Genomic DNA, 24,635 nt, shown 5'->3' on the forward strand with positions numbered 1-24,635 from the left:
AAATTCCTAATCTGAGACTCCTCTCCCTAGAAGTGGTTGTCTGTCTCCATTAGGTGGTCCCCAGGCAGGAGTCCATTTGTGTTCATCACAGCTTCTGCACCTTTCTGAATGCTCCTTGCTCAGAATAACTGACCTTTGGCCATCAGCTTTAAATCAATGCTGTTTCCTTCTGCCCTTCTTCTGGCTGATTGTCTGGTGAAATCTCAGGCTGTGTCCAGATTCAGGGGTTTTTTCGGGAAAAGTAGCCTCCCGAAAAAACTTCCCCTGCGTCCAGACTCAAGCCACGTTCTTTCGAAATAATTTCAAAAGAACGCGGCTTTTCTTTCGATGGCGGTAAACCTCGTTTCACGAGGAAGAACGCCTTCTTTCGAAAGTCCTCTTTCGAAAGAAGGCGTTCTTCAATGTAAATAGGGCTTCCTCGAAAGAGAGCATCCAGACTCACTGGGTGCTCTCTTTCGAAAAGCGGATTGCTCTTTCGAAAGATCCGCCTGCAGTCTAGACGCGATCTTTCGAAAGAGCCTCTTTCGAAAGAAGCCTGCAGTCTAGACATAGCCTCAGAGAGCAGCTGTTAACAAGACACTATCTTGCAAGCTTCCTTCCAAGTAGGTCCAGTCATTGCTTTACTCGTATTCATTTGGAACTCTAAACTAGTCCCGTGTGGCCATTCTGCAGGCTCCAGGGAGAAGGGCAATGCTAAAGATGCGGAGGATCTGCTAAAATGGCACCATGGATCTGGAATATTATTATTTGTAGGCTTGGCAGAATTCATTTTTTTAATCATTTCAACATCTATCAATATTTGTGTGTGAGCATTGTTCTATTTGTATCCATTTTTAAATTTCACATTTGTGGGCTATCAGAGGGGTGTGACGTAGTGGGGGTGCTGTCCTCTCTTCTGGCTCTGGATCCACTCTGGTTTGGCATTCACTGGTTGCTGTGTTGTGCGCTGTGTGACCCCCTACTGCCCTATGCTGGTCTGCAGAGACTCTGTGTCTGTGTGTGCAGTGCCCAGCAGGGGATGGGTCCCTGAGGGGAGGCACGTAGGCAATGACCCAGCTGGCCTGACACCTGGGCTAGATGGAGGAATCTGAACAAAGCAAGAGGTGGGGCTGCCTGGGGGCTGAGTGACCAGTTGCAGGGAGTGTGAGTGAGTCTCGGCTGGGGGAAGATGAGGGGAGACTGGGCACAGGAAAGTGGGGTTCAGGGCCCATGAGCCCTTCCCCCAAGAGGAATAAGGCGTCTGCTCTCGGTGTCTGTGCTAACATTGCTCCTATGCTGCGCTGTGTCCCTGAGAACCAATAAAACCTTTCACTCTACTGGCTGGATGCGAGTCACATCTGGCTACGGATGCAGGGTCGGGGGTTCCCCAACACGCCGTCACAAGGGGTTCGACAGTGGTGCCGGCTGGACACTAATTATTTAATGACACTAGACATGGAGATGTAAAAAGTAGAAGCTTTACAACCATTAAAACACTAAATTGTCAATATCTTGCCTCGAAACGTACAAAGTAAACAGCTTTAAATAAAAAAAAACCCAATAAGTTCTCAAGCCCCATTTTCCTTACTATGCCTAGGTGTGAATTTAGCTTATTGACGGAAATATTTTTAGTTGGTTTATGTCTGTACGGTGCAATTGCTGTTTATCAACATTTGCCATTAAAAATAAAATGCCTCTGTAACGGTGCCTTTCTGGGTCACAACAGAGAATACCAAATTTAGCAGGACAATTGATGAGAAATAAAGCAAGCACACCCCAAAATGCGGGCGTTTACTGCTCCCTAAGATATACCAAACCAGCCACAAAATTAATTCTCTCACAACACTGGCTAACAAGAAGACATAAAAGCAGTTTCCTGAGGCATTTTAGCCTTTCTATCACCACCAAAATCATTGGATTCAGATATGAGTGGCTCTTTATCATCCGGCTCATCAAATGAAAGGTGGTTCTGATCCCAAAGGACCAGCCATACACACCAGGTCAATACGTAAGTCATATCTTATGCAAAAACCATCCTGTTGCCAATCCTTTAGTATCTAAGGGTACGTCTAGACTACATGCCTCTGTCGCCAGAGGCATGTAGATTAGGCTACCAGACATAGGAAAATGAAGTGGCGATTTAAATAATCGCCGCTTCACTTAGATTTACATGGCTGCTGCGCTGAGCCGACAAACAGCTAATCAGCTGTTTGTCGGCTCAGCGCGATAGTCTGGACGCACGGGTGTCGACATCAAAGGTATTTGTCGACCACCCAGGTATGCCTCCTGGGATGAGGTTTACCTGGGTGGTCGACAAATACCTTTTGATGTCGACGCCCGTGCGTCCAGACTATCGCGCTGAGCCGACAAACAGCTGATTAGCTGTTTGTCGGCTCAGCGCGGCAGCCATGTAAATTTTTAAGTGAAGCGGCGATTATTTAAATCGCCGCTTCATTTTCCTATGTCTGGTAGCCTAATCTACATGCCTCTGGCGACAGAGGCATGTAGTCTAGACGTACCCTAAAAGCTAAAGGTTTGTTTGTGGAAAGAAAGGCGAGAGTTAACATTGGTTAAAGGAATCAAATATATGCAGTAATTGTGAAGTTCTTGGTTCAGGCTTATAACAGCGATGGTAACTGTTGGCTTAAATAAAGTCTTTAGTTACTTCCAGTTCCTTTGTTACAATGCTCCCCATCTCCCCCATTCATATAAGTGTATAGTCCAGAGGTTTGAGCAGGAAAGAGGCAAAATGGTGGTGTTTTCAGGACCTTTTATAGCTTCTAACATGTGCGGGGATATCCATTGTTCCACACCAAGCCCTCAGCACAGCCAGTGTAAAATGGCAGGTAAAGATGGAGTGTGGAGTCACATGGGCAAGTTACATGTCCATGAACGGTTTTGCTTAGTCATAGCAGAAGCCATTACTCACGCGCTCTAGTTCAAATGTTCACCGGAAAGTCCATTTGGTGCAGAGGGGCATCTTCCATGCTCCATTGTGATCTAAGTGTTTCTTGATGGGCTCTTCCAAAGGCAGCTGCATATCCTAGTTATCTAGGGCTTTTCATCTTTGAGCGGAGGACTCAAGAAAGGAGGACTCTGTCGTTCTGAAACCTCTGTTGAAGGGACAGAAGGAATTTTAAAAAAATAAAGCAAGGTAACCAGAGACTCAACTGCGCCAGCAGAATTTCTCATAAAATGTAGTAAATGGAATATGATGGTCCCAGGGTAACCAAGTAATTACTTTTTTCACTACTCCACCTCCTAGGGGCACATTTCCCCCAACAGAACACCCATTCCCATCATGCGTGTGTAAAGGCAGAAAATGAAGGAGAACGAGTTACACCCTTTAAGAGGGGAACTGTATTTCTTTAGGAAGTACATACATTTTCAAAGGAGTATTCTCAAGGTCGCCTGTTGTTCTAATGAATGAAGACAATCGGAAGAATTCAGGGATTTGGGCTGTTTCTGGCAGCACAGAAAAAACCTTGTCTGCCTGTTAGCAATGGTTCGGGCTAGCTCAAAGCAACAGGCCCAAATCATATTCAGAGAACCCAACTCTTATGTTTGCCCATTTCAATATTGGCTCGTAGCCTGGCCTCTGCATTTGTATGTCTAATCTGTAAAGTTAGTTGCTTTTAATAATTGTCTTTTTAATGTGACTGCTGCTAGGAAGTAGAGTTAGAGCAAATTTAATTTAGTGCTATCACAATAGAAGAGAGCGGTGTACAGTGGTTAAAATTTAAAACTATAATTTAAAACTCATAGGCTAGCCTGCTAGCTCTTTGTACCACCTATCCCTCTGCAAACCATGGTGTGATGCTTAATGACTCATTTGTAACTGGTTTGGACATTCCTAGGTGGAGCAGCCTGGAGAAATAAAAAATTTGCGGAGGGGAAAATGTCTGTTATGTGGCTTAGAATTTTCATTTCCATATGTCACCAATTTGCATTGGCATGTTTCCTGCTTAGCACTGACCCAAACAATGACTAAAATGGTTCAGGGTGATCCATTGTTTTAGTTAGTGGGATAAATTCATCCTTACGTTAGGGTTAGGGAAGGAGGTAAAACTTCAATTGAAATGAATGACATTGGACTCACTTACACCACCAATTAACCCCAGTCATTATTAGTACGAGCAGCACAGAATTCACAAATACGGTTTCCAGTGCCACAGGTCAATTTGCAGCAAAATGCCAAATGTGGGAAATTCTTTAATTTTAATTGTGAAATTTGCACACCAGAATTTTAAACATTGTCCTTGGTCTTAGTCAGGGCCGGATTAAGACCTTCAGAGGCCCTAAGCACTGAAAAGATTATGGTGCCCCCCCCATGTAATTCAAAATAAAAACAATACTATACCATAAAATCTTTTTTTTTTTTTTTTTTTTTTTTTTTTGTGCCCCTGTTTTGTTGGTGCCCTAAGTACGTGCTTAGTCTGCCTATTGGGTAATCCAGCCCTGGTTTAGTCAGAGCAATAAAACTAGTGAACTCTATTGCCATCTGCTGGAGGGAAAACACACCTCTTCTATAATCACCCCATTAATATTTTTACATGCTTTACATGAAAATACGCCATTTGCCTGTGAGATACTCCCCTGGTACAAAGGGCATAGGTGTCCGCAGAGCAAAACCATCACGTCTTCATTCTCTTCTGTATTTAAAGAACAATATACAGGCATGAAGCCTTAGCATCCATGTCTTGTAGATAGTCTCATAACAGCATGCCCAGTGTGTGCTGACTGATGAAATAAAGCAAAGGTTAACATGTCTTTCAAAGACTGGCTGTTTGTGCAGAATATTGACCTGCGTCAATTTCCAGCCTCACCTCATATGCTAAGACTGTGATAAAAAAGGGAGAGTGCGTAGCTTTTTAAAAATAACACTCCTAGATTGTTTTGTGTGTGTGTGTGTGTTATTTCTATTGTGTTATTGACAAATGGAGCAAAGGTAGATTATACATTCATATACATACAGCTATTTCTAATCAGACTTCTCCAGGAAGGTCAACTGCACAATTTTAGCAGTTCAATGGGGGCACTTTCAATCCTGGGGATGAAATTGATGGCAAAGCTCCCATGGACTTCAGTTCAGGATTTAACCGCTCAGATGTACTATGGCCAGAGCTGGTGTTCTTCTCTAGCTCTCCAGCTGCCCAGCGCTGAAGTCAGAGCCCCCACCAGCACATCACAAAAGTAAGGATAGCAGTATCACCTCCCCCCCCCCAAAAAATAACTTTGTGACCCCACAACTCCTTTTTGGGTCAGGACCTCTACAATTGCATCATGAAATTCCAGATGTCAGTTGCTGAACTAATGAACTTTACTTTCTTTTTAATCATAGGACAGATCCCAGAGCAATGGTCTGAAGTATCAGGGTGGGGGAGGTCTAGGTTGGATATTAGGAAAAGCTATTTCACTAGGAGGGTGGGGAAGTACTGGAATGGGTTGCCCCTGCAGATGGTGGAATCTCCATCCTTAAACATTAAGTCCTGGCTTGACAAAGCCCTGGCTGGGATGATTGAGTTGGGGTTGGTCCTGCCTAGAGCAGGGGGTTGGACCAGATGAGTTCCTGAGGTCTCCTCCAACACTAGTCTTCTGTAAAATGGACCTGAATGTGGTAGGGCCCTTCCTATAAATGAGATCTGGGTGTGGCGCCAGACACAGAACTGCGAATATGTACACGGTCTCTCCTGGCTCTCGGGGCTTCCCTTGCTGGCAGGACTTTGGGTAAATCATTTAAATGACAACACAGAAATGTATTTCTCATACCCCTCGGGAGCAGTGCAAAGGCTTGTGTGTGTGCGAGAGAGACATGGCGTTGGCCCCTCACTGGCCAGTTGTGGTAAATCGCTAATTAGGGCTCAGTGTGGGCTGTATAAAGAGGGGTTTCTGGAGAGGAGGGAAACAGCAGACTCTTGCTCCAGCTGTGGAGCAGGCAGCACCAGGGTGCAGGTAGGCGACAGAGGGGACCTGACAGAGAGCGGGGCTGGGGAAAGGCAGGCAGAGCTGGGGAGCTCCGGCCAGGCAAACTCCAAGGCTAAGGCCTTGCTTTCAAGGCCTGAAGGTACATGGGCTGCCAGGGCAGCAGAAGGCGGTGGGACCAGCCCCTTGCCAATGCGGAGTGGTCGTTTCAGAGGGCAGTGTGCCCCAGAGGCAGGGGCGAGATGATGGCTAGAAGTGGGACACTGAGGCAACTGGGGTTCCCTGCGAGGTAGCCCAGAGTGCAGGGATGCTGTCACAGGGCAGTGTCACGAGGAAAGAGGAAGGAAGGGACACAGCACTTCAACCAGTGCAGAAGGCAGGTGCCTGAGAGCGAGACCAGCCAGCAGAGGGTGCTCTGAGGCTGAAGAGCTAATTCCTGAGGCGGCCCTTGGAGCCACCCAGACTGCATGACGCCCTCCCCCTCCCAGTCCTCAGCACACCCACGGCAATGCAAAGGTTTGAGGGCTCTTTTTCCGTTTGCTCTCTGAGCCCTTCAGTGAAACTCCACTGGTGTGTCCAGGCTTTTTGACAAACCACAACACTTACCAAATTACATCGGCACACTCTTGGGTACGGGAACCGGGTGTTACATGAAAACGAGAGGCGATAGTTGCAAATGCTGTAGTCAGAGGCTTGCCATGCTGCCAGCAGCGTGCCACAGCAACTAGAGTAAGTGGGCAAAAATGACAATTCACATGCTCTCCATGAAACCACAGGCAGGCATCTCTGTGCGGGTGTTCATGCTGCATCTGCAGCATGCTACACAGAGGTTCCATATGGGACTTTCCAACTGGCCACCACTGCAGAGTCCCAGTTAATTCGAGGGAAAGGTTTTGGATCGGACTACTGCGTCTACACGCAGCGAGTTAATTCGGGATACTGGCTTTTTAAAATGGTGACTGGCTGTGAATATGCTAATCAAGCGCAGGATATTTAAATCAGTTGCATTTGATATACTTCATTTGCCTCCCTAGTTCGAACTAGGGGGCAAGTGTAGACATACCCTTAAGCCTGTTCACTGAGGGTATGTCTAGACTGCAGAGTTTTTCCGGGAAGCTCTGCCGCATCCAAGGAACGCATTTGCTTTTCCGAAAAAGATGTCGGAAAAGCAGACGCGTTTTTTTGGTATCCGTGTAAACCTCATTCTGCGAGGAAAGAGGCTTTTTTTCCCAACATTTGGCCCAGTGTAGATGGACCAATTGTCAGAAAAGCCTCTTTCAGAAGAAAAGCGGAAAATTTGCATATCTTTTCCCAATAGAACTTTGCAGTCTAGACACAGCCTAAAAAAAAGATTTTACACTTTGTTTGTTTCAGCCTGCCCACAAAAGCTCATGATAATTTTTTATATATATATATTTGTTAGTCTCTAAGGTGCCACAGGACTACTCATTTTTTCAGCATTTTATTAATCCATTTCCAACCTAAAGCGTACACCACGTCCCCAGCTGTTTTCAGGTACTACATGTACAAGCACAGAAGCACACCTGCTGCTGGAATACTGTGCGCAACAGGTTGGATGAACTTTTTCTTTAATGAAAATTGTTTAACATAACCCCCCCCCCCCCAAAAAAAAAACCCCAAGCTGGAGGTCTCAATGCAGTTGTCACTACAGGCACGAATGCAAGTTAACTTACAGCTGGCTTCATTTTTTTTATAGCCACTTTCCCAGGGCTATGCAATTAGTCAGCGTCCCCTCCCTGGAGACCACTGGGTTTCTGGTTATTCACCAGGGTGCTAAAAGCTCAGAAGCAAGCAGTGTGGCATAGGTAGTCCAAATGAGCTTGAGGATTTTGACTGGGACACCTGGCGAACGGCAAATGAGCTCCACTGTGTTTCCAGTTTTCCCAATCAATCAATGCTGAAACCTTTTCTGAGTGAGTCTGCGAGAGCACGCAGCAAAGGCATTTGATCAGAACATGGTGGAGGTTACAACTCTCATCCGAGAGTGGGGGATGGTTTTCTAAGAGTGGTGCCGTCTGTAGACGCTGTTAGTGTCTCTAGGCACTCACGAGAAGCAGCCTTGAAATGTCAAAATCATTTCCCCCTTTCTTCCAGTGTGGGGCAATCTGAGGAATAAAAGGGCACCTCCAGCAGGTAGCTAATGGAGAGTGCTCTTTTACCAGAGCATGTCCATTCTAGGACGAGTTTACTGGGACAGATCCTCAGGAAGTGTAAACCAGTGAAGCTCCATCAATGGATTAATACCGATTTACAGCCAACAAGATCTGCCCCATTGACTTTGCAAACAGCATCTACCTACGCAACAGCATCTACCTGACAACACTTAATGGGGGAGGCGTCTTTTCCCATAACTTCTGTTTACAGGCCTGGTGCACCTGGCTAACAGCAGCAATGTTACGTATAATTCTAAGTTAAAACTAAACAGGGAAGATCACATGTGCCAGTTGCTTAACTTTTAACTGAAACTTTCAGTGACTGGAGGCAGTTCTTCTGCAGCATTTAGCGTAACAGGGCAAAGCTGTACGATAGGCTATGGCTGATGCCTTCCTGTCACTGACAAAACACACAAAGAATGAAACAGTCTTTGCTTTAAAAGCAGGAAGGTGTGAAGTTTGAGAGGAGTTTGAAAGCAGGAGCTGTTAGAAATGTCTAGCTCCAAGATTAGGAACTTAGTTTTGCCAATAGGAGAATAAAAGTCAGAAGTTTTCCTCTTTTGTTTTCCAAAGATAATACTGTAAACTTCTACCACTCTTACTCATGACAACGTTCAAAGGACAAAGTTACATCCCACAGACGTTTTTCTCTCCCTGGAATTCAGATACATCAAATAGCAAAGCTGAGTTTACATAGCCAACAAAATACTGTACATTTCCCATCGTTAGGAACCAATAACAAAAGCCACATTTTTTTAAAAAAAATAGGCACAAAGCAAAAAGACCATTAGAAAAATGTTCAGGGTGGAAAAGAACTGAAACCATGAACAGGAGAACGGGGTTTACAAGAGAGAAGTTTGAAAGAGACTCAAGCAAGTCTCGTCTCCTTGTCCAATGGATATGGAGTGCAGTGGGATTCGGCAGAGAACTGCGGGGAAGGGTTTTATAGCTCAAACGCTGGGAACTTGGCCTTTGTGGGTACCAAGAGATCAGCAAGAAAATATATTGTTCCAGCCATTCCTGAAAGAAAAAAATGAAAATTGTTATTTCTCAAAGTGTATGATGGGTCGATTCTCTCTGTACAGTATATAGAGTAAATCTTAATGAGTGTGACCATAGATGGATGACGGGACTTTCTCCAAAGCACCCATGTGACTCGGGCAGCTAAGCCCATTTTTCCAAAGTGATGTCACCAGTTAGAGCCAGATTTTTAAAGGCATGCAAGCGCCTAAGATGCAAATTGGCAGGTGGGCACTTTGGTAAATCTCCTTCGGCGCCTATTTGCAGTTGTAAGCCTCTCAATGCCTTTAAGTATCTGAATACTTTTGAAAACTTTATCCCACATACTCAGCTGGTGTAAATTCTCCTAGTAAGGTTGCCAGGTTTTTGACCAGAACACCCAATGAAAAGGGACCCTGTTGGCTCCAGTCGATGTTGCTGACTGGGCCATTAAAAGTCTGGTTGGCACGGGGCTGGTAGGCTCCACTGTCGCAGTGACATATCCCTTGGCTCAGAGGGATGGCCGGGGGGGCTCTGCGTGCTGCCTCCTCCCCAAGAACTGGCTCCTCAGCTGCCATTGGCTGGGAACTGTACCCAATGGAACCTGCGGGGGAGGAGCCTGTGGGCAGCACCCAGAGCCACCTGGCCACTCCTACACCCAGGACCTGAGGGGTGTGGTGCCACTGCCCCTTCTCATGGGAAGCGCCACCTGGAGCCTGCACCCTGAACTCCCTCTCACACCCCAACTCCCAGCCCTGAGCCCCTTCCCACACCTGATCCCCCTCCTGGAACCTGCCGCCCAAACCTCCTCCTGCATCCCATCCCTTGCCTCACCTCAGAACCACGTCCTGCACCCCAAATCCTTTGGTCCCAGCACAGAGCCACTTCCTGTGCCTACACCCCTGCTCCCTGTCTCACCCCAGAGCCCACACCCTCAGCTAGAGGCCTCCCCCCACACCCTGAAACTCCTCCTCCCTGCCCCAACCCAGAGCCCACCCCTTCAGCTAGAGGCTTCCCCCTGCACCCCCAAACCCCTGCCCCAACCCCAGCCTGGTGCCAATGAGCAAGTGGGGGATTGGAAGTGGGGGACAGAGCCTCAGGAGTGGGGCAAGGGTGATCACTTTTGTGCAGTTAGAAAATTGTTCCTAGTTCCATTGATGAGCGTGGTTCTGAGATTTATGGTGGCTGTGGAACTGGCCCAGGGTAGCTCCTGCCGGCAGATTTACGGAACATCTTAGGAATCAGCATTTGGGAAAGTGATCTGGGGGTATGTCTACGCTACCACCCTAGTTCGAACTAGGGTGGTTAATATAGGCAACCGAAGTTGCAAATGAAGCCCGGGATTTAAATATCCCAGGCTTCATTTGCATCTTGCCATGCGCCGCCATTTTTAAATCCCTGGTAGTTCGGACTCCGTGCCCGCGGCTACACGCGGCATGGAGTAGGTAGTTCGGATTAGGCTCTCTCCTCGTGGAACGAGGTGTACTGGTAGTTTGGATTAGAGAGCCTAATCTGAACTACCTACTCCATGCCGCGTGTAGCCGCAGGCACGGAGTCCGAACTACCGGGGATTTAAAAATGGCGGCGCCCAGCAAGATGCAAATGAAGCCCGGGCTATTTAAATCCCGGGCTTCATTTGCAACTCCGGTTGCCTACATTAACCATCCTAGTTCGAACTAGGGTGGTAGCGTAGACATACCCCGGGTGACTAGATCTATGGGTTCTTTTTGTTCACTTCTTCGTTCTTCTCTGGAGGCAAACTGAAAAGGCCCTGCCCCAAATAGCAAGTACGCAGATTGCAGAGGTTGGCTGGGGAGCCAGCCTGCAATTACTGTAGCCTTAAATTGTCCCCAATGCAAAATTACCCCAGTGAGAGCTTTGTACTGTACCAGATGTAACACAGGAGGACCAACCTCCGGCCCTACCGTTGTAGCCAATATCTACGGCTGTTGACATCGCACGGGGAGGAGGTTAAAACAGTGAGTGTAAGTCTCCTGATGCTGATTTTATGGGGTCTTAATGCAATTCCTCTCACTTTACACCCGTGTGAGATCCGACTCTGGACATATTAGGGAGCAAAAGCTGGACCCCATTACCTTCAAAGAGAGAGAAGGGAGTGTCTGGAGTCCGGCACCCGTGCTGCCCATAACTCAAACACCACTCTGCAAACTGAGAAGGGAAGAACAAAGCATCCCAATGTTATAGCAGGCAGGTTGTGGATGTCAAAAATACAGACAGCATGTGCACACACACACCCCCGTCTCCAACCATACACAAGTCCACCCCACTGTTCTCGCGATCTCCATCTCAACTGCCCAGGAATCCGATGGAGCAGAATCAAACCGGCTCTAGAATGGGCATTCCGTTCCGCACTCGCCTGCCCGGTGCCTCTCCTTAGCAAAAGCTGATACTGCAATTGTCTATGGGGTAACTTTCCTAACAGGTGAGCTCCCCTAGCCAGCACCCCCTCCTTCCGGCGGCCACGGTCCCTCAGTGCGGCTCACCTTGCAGGCCCTGTACAAGTATTTGGTGTCCTGAGTGAGGTTGTACAGCAGCAGGAAGGCATACGCGTTGCCTGCTGTCCCGTGGCACAGCCCATAACCTTTCTTCAGCAAGCCCCACTGCCAGATCACGTCTGTGCACTGCAGGGCATCGCTCAGGTACCGCTGCTCAGCAAACACCTGTGGAGGCGAGAAAGTCCACGCGCTGCAGTTCTCCCCCGGCATCCACGCTGGGCGGGGGCAGGCCCCCACCTCCGTGATGAATTCGCTCCTCGCGAGAGCGACCTCTCCTACTTCAGCAATGGCACCGTGACTTTGCCTGCTGCTGTCAATGGTTTTCTGAGTGATGCACGAGGTTGCGCCACCCTGACTTAACTCCCAACGCGCTATCGCCATTAGTCACCTGCCACAGGGTGAATGCCACGCATGGCTGGCTCCTCGAGAAACGAGAGCACCCTGCATTTGGGGTGAGACACCGGGACACGTTTGGAAACCATTCATTAAACGTCTGATTTGCATGTTGATTGTCATGGACACGGGGCCTGCCCGGCAGTGCGGGGAGATTGTTTCATTGGAATATCACACACCCTGGTGAGAGGTCTCTGAGATCAAGTGCCACGGTCAAAGCTCTCCCACCACCATTCCCTAGCACGCCCTGTACCTTATAGGCCTGTGTGAGCATGTAGACCACACCAGGTGCCCCGTGACACCAATGGACAAGCAGGTCTCTGGTGTCGTCGATACAAGGGGGGTAGTTGCCTGATGGGTACTTCATCTGGCAGACATAATCCACGCTGGGTTTGACTGTGTTATGCAGCTTCACTTGGCTCACGCCGAGGCCGGGCTGGAAGAGACAGACAAGAGAGGCTGTTAAACTGAAGTAGTATTGGGCTAGTCCCTCCCCCAATTGGCAAGGCTGTGTTTAGCAGCACCAGCAATTTACGCTTCTATGATGACAACAGAGTTTAGCGTGATGGATTACATCCGGTTTCTTCAGCTCTGCTGCACTGGCTTATACCGCTCCTCCTATACAGGGGGCCTAGGAGAGCTGTGGGAGCAGGTTGCTTAGTACCTCGGGCATGGGCATGTAACTGGTCATCCCCTTAATACCTCTTCCTCTGCAGCAATAGAGCCCGGCTCTGGAGGGTGCCTGGCCAGTCCCCAGCAAGGAGAGCATGGGGGGGGGGGGGGGGTGCTGATCCCATATTAGTCCTGAAGAACTTTGAATGTCTGCTGCACCTCAGGGCACCTCACGTCTCCACTACAAAGTTATTTTATATAACAACACCTGAAATCACTATTTTGAAATAGCGCATCCACGCTATAGGGAAGCCTCAAAATCAGTCCGAGGCAGGCTCCTCCAACGCGCTACCTCGATTTAGAGCCCCAGGACGCACTGGGGATGAATTCCTTTGAACGGCCCTGGGGAGGAGCGATTTCGAAATAGCAGCAGTGGAGCATCCACACTCGGGCTACTTCGAAAAGGGCAAATATTGTGCCCATCTATAAAAAGGGGAATAAGAACAACCCAGGAAACTACAGACCGGTCAGTTTAACGTCTGTCCCAGGGAAGATAATGGAGCAGGTAATTAAGGAAATCATATGCAAACACTTGGAAGGTAATAAAGTGATAGGGAATAGCCAGCATGGGTTTGTGAAGAACAAGTCATGCCAAACTAATCTGATAGCTTTCTTTGATAGGATAACGAGCCTTGTGGATAAGGGAGAAGCGGTGGATGTCATATACCTAGACTTTAGTAAGGCATTTGATACGGTCTCGCATGATATTCTTATTGATAAACTAGGCAAATATAACTTCGATAGGGCCACGATAAGGTGGGTGCATAATTGGCTGGATAACCGTAGTCAGAGAGTTGTTGTTAATGGTTCTAAATCCTGCTGGAAAGGGATAACAAGTGGAGTTCCTCAAGGGTCTGTTTTGGGACCCGTACTGTTCAATATCTTCATCAATGATGTAGATATTGGGATAGAGAGTACGCTTATTAAGTTTGCAGATGATACCAAACTGGGTGGGGTTGCGACTTCTTTGGAGGATAGGGACATAATTCAAAATGACCTTAGCAAGTTAGAGAAATGGTCAGAGGTAAACAGGATGAGGTTTAATAAAGAGAAATGCAAAGTGCTCCACTTAGGAAGGAACAATCAGTTCCATACATACAAGATGGGAAGCGACTGTCTAGGAAGGAGCATGGCGGAAAGGGATCTAGGGGTCATAGTGGACCACAAGTTGAATATGAGCCAACAGTGTGATGCTGTTGCAAAAAAAGCAAATATGATTCTAGGTTGTATCAACAGGTGTGTTGTAAGCAAAACTCGTGAAGTCATTCTGCCACTCTACTCTGCACTAGTTAGGCCTCAGCTGGAGTACTGTGTCCAGTTCTGGGCGCCACATTTCAAGAAAGATGTGGAGAAATTGGAAAGGGTACAGAGAAGAGCGACAAGAATGATTAAAGGTTTAGAGAACATGACCTATGAAGCCAGGCTTCATGAACTGGGCTTGTTTAGTTTGGAAAAAAGAAGATTAAGGGGGGACATGATAGCGGTTTTCAAATATCTAAAAGGGTGTCACAAGGAGGAAGGAGAAAATTTGTTCCTCTTGGTTTCTGAGGACAGGAAAGGAGTAATGGGCTTAAAGTGCAGCAGGGGAGGTTTAGATTGGACATTAGGAAAAAAATTCCTAACTGTCAGGGTGGTCAAATATTGGAATAAATTGCCAAGGGAGGTGGTGGAATCTCCCTCTCTGGAGATATTTAAGAACAGGTTAGATAGACATCTGTCAGGGATGGTGTAGACGGAGCTTGATCCTGCCTTGAGGGCGGGGGGCTGGACTCGATGACCTCTCGAGGTCCCTTCCAGTCCTAAGATTCTATGATTCTATGAATTTCAAAACAAGCGTTATTCCTCATGAAAAGGGGGTTTATTATTTCGAAATAAGAAGCCCGTTATTTCGACGTGCTGTGTGGACGCTCGCCTGGTGATTGTGAAATAACGTGCGTTACTACGCTGTAGTGTAGACGCGCCCTCGGGGAGAGCCAGGCTTTATTGCTGAAGAAACCCAGCCCTGTGGGGAGAAGCTGGGTAAGGCATAAAGCCAGGAAGTCAGCAGCAGAATGGGGCTGCCGGGTGGGAGTTTACAGACCGTTTCTGGGCCCAGGAAGGTGGGTGGGGGGAAACCCACAATCCTGTCCCTACCAGAGAGGTTCACCCAGAGGCGGTGGGGAGAAGGAAGCCTGTAGAAGACGGAATAGCCCAGACGGTGAGGGCTGAGCCTGCATAGCTCTTGTCTGCTGGGTGAGCCCGCTTTCCCACCAGCTAATGGGAAGCGGGAAAATGGCATGGGGACGGTTGGTCTGGTGAGACTGTGATACGCCAGAAAGAGAAGAACCCGTCGTCACCAGGCGGGGAGGGCTGACTCACAGCAAAAGAGCACCCCTGCTTCCAGAGAGTGAGCAACAGAAGGGGGCGCTCAAATGGAGAAGAGCTGATCTCCCGGATCCAGCCACAAGGGGGCGCCCCCACTGGTGAGTGAACCCCATTACAGAAAGAAAAAGAAGGGGATTGGATTTTAAGAGGCAAGGAAAAGCCGATCCTGTGGTGGGGGATTGGTTCGAAGGTATGATTGGGATTAATGAGGTGGTATGAAGCAAAGGGAAGTGTGTAGGATGATTCCTGGATCACGCCACACCTCCACGGCCCCCTCGTCGGCTGCAGAGCCAGCCCGAGGTGAAGGTCTCCGTTCTCATGTGTACACAGACCATGCCAATAGGTGCCAGGGTACAGAAAAGTTTAAAACTAAGGGAGCAGTTTCACCACTGCCCTCACGGAGAGCAGGAACAGATCCTCTATGTCCTCCTCTAATTGCACTGCAATGGATAAAAACTATAGTGCCAGTTCTCTCTCTACTTGGCAGCTCTGAGCCCCTTGGAAGGAGTATTTTGCGCTAAGCATCAAATCTCCCAAATTGACAGCTTGCAGATTGAAGTGCTGAACCTATGCTGCAAAGCCATCAGTGCTAAAGAAGTGCATAGTCAGATCTCCTCTGTGCCTTCCCTGTACGTGTTTGGTGCACCATGCTTGGCCGCTCTTTTCTCTATCCCGGGTATTCAGCCTGTGACTTCATTGTACAGGGAGCCAAGATGCCAAACTCAGGCTCTCTGCATCTCCATGATTTTCTAGGTACTTAAAAATCCGGCACGATGACACTTAAGTTTCTTTATGAATCTAACCCTGCGTGACTGGCCACCTCAGAGTGTGGTAACACCTCAGAAACAGAGTCTGGAGCAGTTATGAAATAGGCTTCAAACCAAATAAAAGAGCATCTGATGGACAACTGACCAGGATTGACACCAGTGTGACATCACTACTAGCCAATCAGAAAGCTCCCCATGTTCTAATTGGAGGGCATTAGAAGTGGGAAGACCTTTTCTCTCACCTGCATAAGATAGTAATAAATTCCTGCCAACCCATGTGCCGCCCCTACGTAATACTCCTGGTACCACTCATACATCAACGGGCTCTTGTTTGCGAAGTTCCTCCTTTTGGCCAGGCTTTCCCCGGACGCCACGACCGCATCACAGACCTGCAGGAGGAAAGCAGAGGCGAGTGATGACCCCTCGGAGGTACACTATCTCTCCCCTCCAGTCTGGCAGGCAGGACCCAGCCCAGCAAGTACCAGTTACGCGGCGCATGGAAATCCTAGCTTGTGGATGGGGAAGAGGAACGGGGGCATTGCCAGTTCTGGGCACGGGATCCTTGCGCCTTAGGAAGCACATTTGACACAACATCCCTTTGGAAGAACAAGGCCTGCAGCAACAGCGGAGGTTGCGTGCTGTGGCCTTCACCGTGTCAAATCATATTTTCACATGTCAGGTTTGCCTAGACTGGCATCTGTTTTCACCCTTCCAAGTGTGTGCGAGGTGGGAAGTGACAGAACACAGGACCAACGTGTAGGATGTGGGGGGGCTAATTCAGCCTGCAGCGGAGAGCAAACCGAGAGACGGCAGCATACCTCTTGAATATAGTTTTGAGGGATTTTTTCCTCTCCGAAATGCTTGTTCACAAAGAGCAGCGCGTAGAGGTATCCCATGCGCCCATAGAGCATTTCATCCGACGCCTGTGGGTCAAGTTTATGCAGCTGAAGCAAGCTGGAAAAAAAGAGGAAATAGGTTGGCAGGGACGAGCGACACCAAAACACTCCCAAACTGTAACTACAGGTGACGGCTGCTAGACCGGGACCCAGGAGATCTGAGTTCGGTTCCCAGTTCCACCAAAGGCTCACTCTGTGTAACCTTAGGCAGGTCCCTGAATCTCTCTGTGCCTCCGTTCTCAGCTGGAAAATGGACATAATCCTTCATCTTCTCTATTTAGACATTCAGCCCTTCAGGGCAGGAACGGTCTGTCATGTATTTGTAGAGCAATGGGTCAGCAGGGGTGTTACGGGAAAGCAGACAATCTCGAGAGTCCAGCCCAACTTGGTAACTGCTTAGGTACAGCTGGATGATCCTTTTAAGCAAGGAAAACGCCTTCATTCCCAGCTGTCCTATCACATGCCCTAGCAGTACCTACAGAAATTTAGCTTCTGTGCCAGGAGGCACTTCCCGAAGCGATCGGCAGCAGTTTAACTCTGCTTCCGCAGAAGCCAAAGGGAAGGGTCCCCATCCGCTCCGAGTGGGAGCAGAAAGAAGCCGACGTTGACCATTTTGTAAGATTCCAGCCCTTCTGCTGAGAAGCCTCGACTGTGAAAACCCAGCAGTGCTCTCGCCCTGTTCCAAACCCACTGGGCCATCCCCTGAGTGAGGAGAGAGGGCAAGGAGGCTGGGAGAGGAAAATGTGAATCACGTAGGCAACAGTGCACGGTGGAGGGGGGACGGGTGGTTTGGAAATAACTAGCCGCCATGGGGCACAGGAGAGAGAGCCAGTTTCTCTTCATCTGTGCGAGTTAATGAATTACAAATCACAGGGCCAGTCCAAGAGCAAACACCACAGGTTCCTGTAGCGCTGGGCAACTCTTAACTCAGGTGCATTAAGTCGGAGGCACAGAGGGAAGCGGTCTTATTTCCTTCTCCCGGATCAGCGGCCTGGAAAACCCTGTCCCTCTCAAAACAACAGCACGGGTGCTGCATTTCCTGCAGGCTGCTCCTTTCAGGGCCTCATGCTGCCTCTGACAGGCACAAGGCCCAGGCACGCCCTCCCTGAGGAAGCACTGGCGCGGGCTCCCCTGTCCCAGGCCCGCGAGGGAAAAGCCAGAGTATCACGTCAGCGCGTGCTCTTGAGCAGCGCCTTGTGTTTTTTAAAAGGAAGCAGCAGCCAGTTGTCCAGAGTCCCCTGGGCGCTGGCTCCCTGCAGCAACGAATCTTTGCGTGGTGCTGAATTCAAGGCAACTAGAGCTACTTAGAGAGCTGCGGGGAGGGAGGCTCGAGGCAGGCTGGGTTCAGTTCCTCACGCCAGGCAGCTGCCGAGTGCTGCACTCCTCCCTGCAGGCTGTGTCTCCCCCTGTCTCCCACGCATGGAGCCTGTCTCCCCCCACGCTCCCCAGAATCAGGCAGTGGTGGCAGATCTCCTTTCCCCATGCTGCTGCCCTCAACCCCCTAGTGACACTATTTCCAGGGCTCCTGGCTGCTGCGGGGTGGGAAGCTGTAGTAGGGGTGGGAGACTTATGGCAGGTACAGAGGAAGTGAGGAGGGGGAAGGCTGGGGTTGGATGCAGTGCCCGGAGCAATGCCAGAGCGCCTGTCACTAGAGGGGTGAGGGGGTGGGTAGTTTTGGGGGGGGGGAGGAGAGTCTGGATCTCCAAGAACTGGTGTTTGTACAGCTCCTGCCAGCCGCCTGTAGAGCAGCCCCTGTCAGCGTTTGGAGGGGGTGGGGGGGAAGCCTGTAGAGCAGCCCCTGTCAGCGTTTGGAGGGGGTGGGGGGGGAAGCCTGTAGAGCAGCCCCTGTCAGCATTTGGAGGGGGGCGGGAAGCCTGTAGAGCAGCCCCTGTCAGTGTTTGGAGGGGGTGGAGGGGGAAGCCTGTAGAGCAGCCCCTGTCAGTGTGTGGGGGACCAAACCACAGGGTAACCATGGTAACCAAAGGGGCAATATGTTGGGGCTGCCATTTGCCAGCCGGGGGACGGTAACAGAGGTTCCTGCTGCTTAGCTACTACACTTACTAAACCAACCCATCCGCTCAACTGCTGAAAAGTACCAGGCTCTGGAAGAAGGGAAAACGTGGCGACTCTGTGCCAATGACTTGAGAAGCAAACACCCGATCGGGATGAGTAGGATGACTGGTGGAAAATCTGCTGCCTTGAAGTGTTACCATCTCTCGGGGAGAAAACACACTTTTGGGCCATGAACTCATTTAGGCAAGTGCTAGTAGGCCTTCCCACCCCACCCCAAGAGAAGCATGTGCATCTTCTGCTGCAGAGAAAACTCTGCTGAGCGGCTCTCTTCAATCTTTGTAGAGATAAAATGCACTTGAAAGCTCAGGGAACCAAAGAGAAACAGGCATAGCGAGTGCTACTCTTCTCCGTAGAAGAAACTAAGAGCTCTCCTCTCCAGAGCTCAGCAAATTCTTGGGAGCTCAGTACTAAATTCAACCCACATTCTGTGTTTTCAGGAATGGAAATATTTCTTGTAGAAAGCGGCTCTGTCTGTTTAAAAAGTATTATGGCCTGCTCTGGACAATGGGGGCAGGCAGTAGGAACTGATCTAACCAAATTGTTTTCCATTTTCTTTCTCGGCTTGCCTTTCGGAAGTAACCCATTTCCAGGGCCCTCTCCTCTAGACGCCATTAGATGGCAGTGCAGAATTAATCTGAATTCCTGCTCGGCCACAAAACTGATGCAGTCTGCAGAAGGGACCCAGCAAAGGACAGTTACAATAAAGAAACATGATTTGGGATCGGTTACGATTTGGGGTTTAATCCACTCCACAATTGCACATCTCACTTTAAAAGAATGGGGCCCAGATGTCCTTTTTGTAGGCAAATATATCTGCATCGCCAATCTGATGCAATGTTGACCAATGAAGTATTGTTAAGATCACATGTAGATATTTCCAGAATAAAGAAGGGACTTTTGTCTCTGCAGTTCTGAAGACAAGGACCTGGGGATTACAGTGGATGAGAAGCTGGATATGAGTCAACAGGGAGTCCTTGTAGCCAAGAAGGTTAATGGCACATTGGGCTGCATTAGGAGGAGCGTTGCCAGCAGATCTAGGGGAGTGATTGTTCCCCTTTATTCAGCACTGGTGGGGCCACATCTGGAGTATTGCATCCAATCCTGCCCCTCCCCCCCACTACGGCAAGGATGTGGACACATTGCAGAGAGTCCAGTGGAGGGCAACCAAAATGATGAGGGGGCTGGAGCACTTGACTTATGAGGAGCAGCTGAGGGATTTGGGTTTGTTTCATCTGCAGAAGAGAAGAGTTGGGGGGGGGGGGAGGATTTGACAGCAGCCTTACCTACATGAAGGGGGGTTCCAAAGAGGCAGGAGAGAGGCTGTTCTCAGTGGTGACAGATGGCAGAACAAAGAGCAATGGTCTCAAGTTGCAGTGTGTGTGTGTGGGGGGGGGGGGTCTAGGTTGGATATTAGGAAAAACTATTTCCCTAGGAGGGTGGGGAAACACTGGGATGGGTTCCCTAGGGAGGGGGTGGAATCTCCATCCCTAGAGGTTTTTAAGTCCTGGCTTGACAAAGCCCTGGCTGGGATGATGTAATTGGGGTTGGTCCTGCTTTGGGCAGGGGGTTGGACTCAGTGTCCACCCGAGGTCTCTGCCAAGCCTAGAATTCTATGGTTCTTTAGACTGGTACAAGCTGCGTATTTCATGAGCATTCAACTCACACTGAAAAAAGAAGACAATCACAATCTTAATTAAAATTAACGGGAAACAGATTTCCAAATCCTTTAGGCAATTCTAAACTTCTCCCCACTTCCTTTTTGAACAATTGTGCTGTTTGACACTCCTAGTGAGGCTATTCAGTGTATATTTCTGCAGCTGCTAAGATCTGGTAGATTTGTTTACTGGCCAGCTTCCCCCAGTTTTCTTTCATAATTTTGGGACTCCTTATATCATATACTCTTGAAACCTTGCAATTGAATTGCGCCTCTGCTAAGTGTTTTCCCTCTTTTGCATGCTAACCCTATTGAGGTAGTGTAGAGTGGTTTGTGTTTAAAAATATAACAATAATAAAAACACATTTAAAAACAGACATAAGATCAAATGAAAAAGTTGAAACCATAATCTTAACTTTAACAAAATGTACCTTCAACTGTAGCATGGAGTTGATTAGAATTACCAAAAAATCTGTCCCTTCTCTCCTCACCCCAAATAATGGGGAAACATATTTCCAAGTTTTTTTCCCATTTTCAACCAAGTATAGAACTTACAAAGTTTTTAAAAATCAATTGCTTTTGTTTAAGATTTTGAAAAATGGAAACATTTAGAACAAACCAACTAACCACATGCAGTTCCCCCATCTCTAGTGCGGTGGCAAATTCCTACCCACTGACAGTACAGCCATTGTACCCATTATCCAGAAAAGCAGGTGATAACTAGGGGGCCAGTGAGGTCCTTACTGACAACCATTTCTTTAGGCTGAGAAGACTGTGGCGTGCTTTTTGTTCGGCTAGTTAATCCTCTCCTTCATACGGAGCACTACAGCAGAATCTAACAGGGCCGAGAGAGATGGTTATGTGTCCAAAAACAACCACATTAGGAACAGGTGGACAAAACCCAAACCCTGAAACGTTACCGAGTGATGCAGGATTCTGACTGTGTCTTGTCCTGTACTTTGTGGTACACTACGGCAGCCACTGCCAACGGCCCAGCATCCCCACACAAGAAGGTGATGGAGCGCCTTGTCAGACAACTCAAGCTCTTCTTCGCATAGGCCTCTGCCACCTGGAGGTAGGAAGGCTCTCCATACACATCATATAGGTGCAAGTAAAGCAAAGCAATGCCTGCAAAGAAAGAAATGGGGTAAGCCCAGGGGACGGATCAGCTGTTCTATTGGCCTCCCCTGGCACGATTTACTTTTGTTGCTCAAACACATGAAAACCTGGCTGCTTATGGCGGAGACAAAAACATTCAACAGATTTATTGACCAGCTTATCTCCACTGGGACATTAATATCTTCCCGTGTCTCGTGCAGTTTGGCAACTGGTTGAGTTTGGGCATGTCTCTTCACCGCTGGGTCTCCGTTTCCTCATCTGTAAATTGGCAATAATCGTGAATTGTACCAAGTAACTTCGTAACATTCTTTTAGACCAGCAGCTCTCATGCGGGAGTCTAGAACCCCCACAAGGCGGTGAGCAGGTTTCAGAAGGGCTCACTAGACACACTATGGCCCAGAGCAGAAAGCCAAAACCCCACCATGCAGGGTTGCACCCGCAGATGAGGCCAAAGCCATGGGCAACTTAGCTTTGTAGTGTAGGTTGGGCATTAGGAAAAACGTCCTAACGGTCAGGGTGGTTAAACACCAGAATAAATTGCCTAGGGAAGTTGTGGAATGGAGTTGTCAATGGAGATATTTCAGAGCAGGTTGGATAGACATCTATCAAGGATGGTCTGATCAGTGTTTCTTAAACTGTGTTCTGCGAGGCAGTCGGAGGTATGCCGCAGAGAACAACAGAGTTCAAAATGGCTGCCCTTAAAGGGGCAGGTGACTTTTTTTTGGGGGGGGAGGAGGGGGCTCAACAAAAAAACCCTTGGTGTTCCTCACAAAAAAAACCTGTTTGGTGTTCCTCGGTCTTCAAAAGTTTAAGAAACACTGGTCTAGATGGTGCTTGGTCCTTCCATGAGGGCAGGGGGCTGGACTCGATGACCTCTCGAGGTCCCTTCCAGTTCTAGTGTTCTATGATTCCTTGCCCTCTAGGGCCTGGGGCCTGAATAATTATCCTGCTTTCCCTTTATATGAAGCAAAACAGTTTTTGTGGCACAGCTGGGCTGTGGAGATTTTATAGTACGTTGGGGGGGGGGGCAGAGTGAAAAAGGTTGAAAACCGCTGGTTTAGATCTACCACTGAGAAGCCCTATATAAAAGGGATTATTATAATGTATTTGATTAAACAGACAGTCCCCCTCTCCTCCCGCCAAATAGCAACAACAAACAAACAAGCATTGGTGGGAGGCAAGAAAACATTTGCAGTAGAGCAGCTGTTCTCACCCTCAACCGCCCTGGGACACCCCTTTCCATAGCAGGGTGCTTCTCCTCTGTCTGGGACCTCCCTGCCATCAAGCAATATGGGGATGTCGGGGTGCTGGCAATTGCCTAACCTCTCTTGGTGACCCCTAAATTGGAGAAGCCGTGGGCTAAACTGGGCCTTTATAGAGGAGGGAGAGATGGAGAACGGATTTTATTTCTCTCTGCACAGAGAATCGGCTCTTTTCAGGAAACAATATTGTACACAAAGAGAGAATTCCTTCACACACACGCACCACCCGCTAGTTCTGAGTGCAGCCCTTGTCTGAAAAGACAAAGCTATTCAAGGGCCAGGAAAATGCATTCTTCAGCCCCCGCCTCTTCCAGACAGCTGCTGCTAAAAGGCTAGGGCACAGGTTTTGCCCGGAGCCTTGTTCTGCCAGTCGCTCATCTTGCGCTTGAAGCCTGTTCTACATAACCGAGGAGTCATCAGCTTGTTCTTATTAGGATACATCTAGCAAGGAGGTTCTATTTGGAAGTCACCCTCAAAAGACTTGGTGGGCGCAGGGCATCCTCGAGGAATATGTATCACAGAAGCTAGTGGCCTGCATCACTTCCAGAAAAATCTCTCTGCGCCCTTTACAGTATGCTTTCCATCTCATTAACCATTTCTAAGACACAGGTCCTGTGCTTAAGCCTAAATTAATAGAGCCCATCTCGGCAGATTTCAATGCTGTTAAAAAAAAAAAAAAAAAAAAAAAAAAGCAGCCTGAAAAATTACTTTCCACTGTATTGGGAACAATTTTAAATTTAGATCATTTTCTCATTTTGCATGGGTAATCTCCAAAGCTTCATGCTACAGACAGTTCAATTTCACATGTATATTAAGGGCAAATTTCCATTTCCTGCCAAAGTTAATAACGTTGTCCTCTCTCTAAACAGCTCGGTGTTCGTATTTCCACAGAGAACTCAGATGGGCAATACATCATTCAAATTTGTGAGGGCATGGACACCAAGCTCTTTTAAAAGGGGAATATTCACATACGAGGTAGCAAACCTGTTTCTCCGTGACCATTTAGTACCTAGCATCATCTTAATAGACCGAACAGCACTTTGCACAGCTCATGCTATGGAGTTTCCAGTTTTAATATTCACTTTATAAGCAACTGCTATGTGAACAAACTTAGCTGTTTGTATAACTACCACGGCAGGAGTAATGCTAAAGTTGAAGAATGGAAAAATAAAAAGAACCACGTGAGTTTGTTTCTCCCAACTCCTTCTTCCCCATTGCTCCCCAAATCTCTTTAGCACCTCCCTCCCACGCATTCTGAACAATGGAAAATTGTTTTAAACTGGATTCTTTTGGAGAAAGCTGCAAAAGCATCAAACGCGGGTAGATTTGCGAGGTTTTGCATAATTGGAAATGACGTCACCACTTTCCAGGCGGTACATTTTCTCTACCCCAAAAGATTTTAAAATCTAGTCTACAAATGATTTCCCTAGAACAACACCCAGCATGAGCAGGTGACCTGAAGCAAGTATATTTTGACAGGGATAGGGTTACACCCATGACAGACTAAATATATACGAGCATCAAATGTGCATTGACCCATGATTAAGATCTGTTCAATGTGCATTTGAAGCAGCATGGCTGGAAGGCGGAGTATGGGGTTGGGAATCAGGCAGTCCTATGATAATCTCAGCATTGCCACACACACTCAGCATGGTTTTGGGCAAGTCACTGGGCCTCCCTGCGTCTGTCTGCAAAATAAGGGGAAATACCTCACCTCCCAAATTTGCAAGGCAGGCTGGAGATGAGCTAGAGAACATTTGCAATATTCTTCAAATGTGTCAGGTGCCAGACAAGAGTTAATGCTCACATAATGAGGGAAAGGGGGGATCAAACCCCCCAGCTTTG

At 48.2% G+C, this 24,635-nt stretch overlaps 2 protein-coding genes across 2 annotated transcripts in view; one reads left to right on the forward strand and one right to left on the reverse strand.

Annotated features, from left to right (window-relative positions):
• The window catches only part of CPS1 (carbamoyl-phosphate synthase 1), a 288,535-nt gene that overhangs the window by 70,084 nt on the left and 193,816 nt on the right, over positions 1 to 24,635 (forward strand). The gene's annotated exons all lie outside the window — the stretch shown is intronic.
• LANCL1 (LanC like glutathione S-transferase 1) overlaps positions 7,348 to 24,635 on the reverse strand; it is a 34,111-nt gene continuing 16,823 nt past the window's right edge. Inside the window, exons 4-10 of the mRNA XM_075933930.2 lie at positions 21,330 to 21,537; positions 16,605 to 16,740; positions 16,029 to 16,175; positions 12,237 to 12,419; positions 11,579 to 11,755; positions 11,171 to 11,243; positions 7,348 to 9,095 (exon numbers count right to left, since the gene is read on the reverse strand). Coding sequence (XP_075790045.1) covers positions 9,019 to 9,095; positions 11,171 to 11,243; positions 11,579 to 11,755; positions 12,237 to 12,419; positions 16,029 to 16,175; positions 16,605 to 16,740; positions 21,330 to 21,537 — 1,001 coding nt within the window. The 3' untranslated portion in view covers positions 7,348 to 9,018. The remainder of the gene's footprint in view (positions 9,096 to 11,170; positions 11,244 to 11,578; positions 11,756 to 12,236; positions 12,420 to 16,028; positions 16,176 to 16,604; positions 16,741 to 21,329; positions 21,538 to 24,635) is intronic.

This window comes from Pelodiscus sinensis, chromosome 7 (assembly GCF_052426305.1).
Source record: "Pelodiscus sinensis isolate ZL-2025 chromosome 7, ASM5242630v1, whole genome shotgun sequence".
NCBI lineage: Eukaryota > Metazoa > Chordata > Testudines > Trionychidae > Pelodiscus > Pelodiscus sinensis.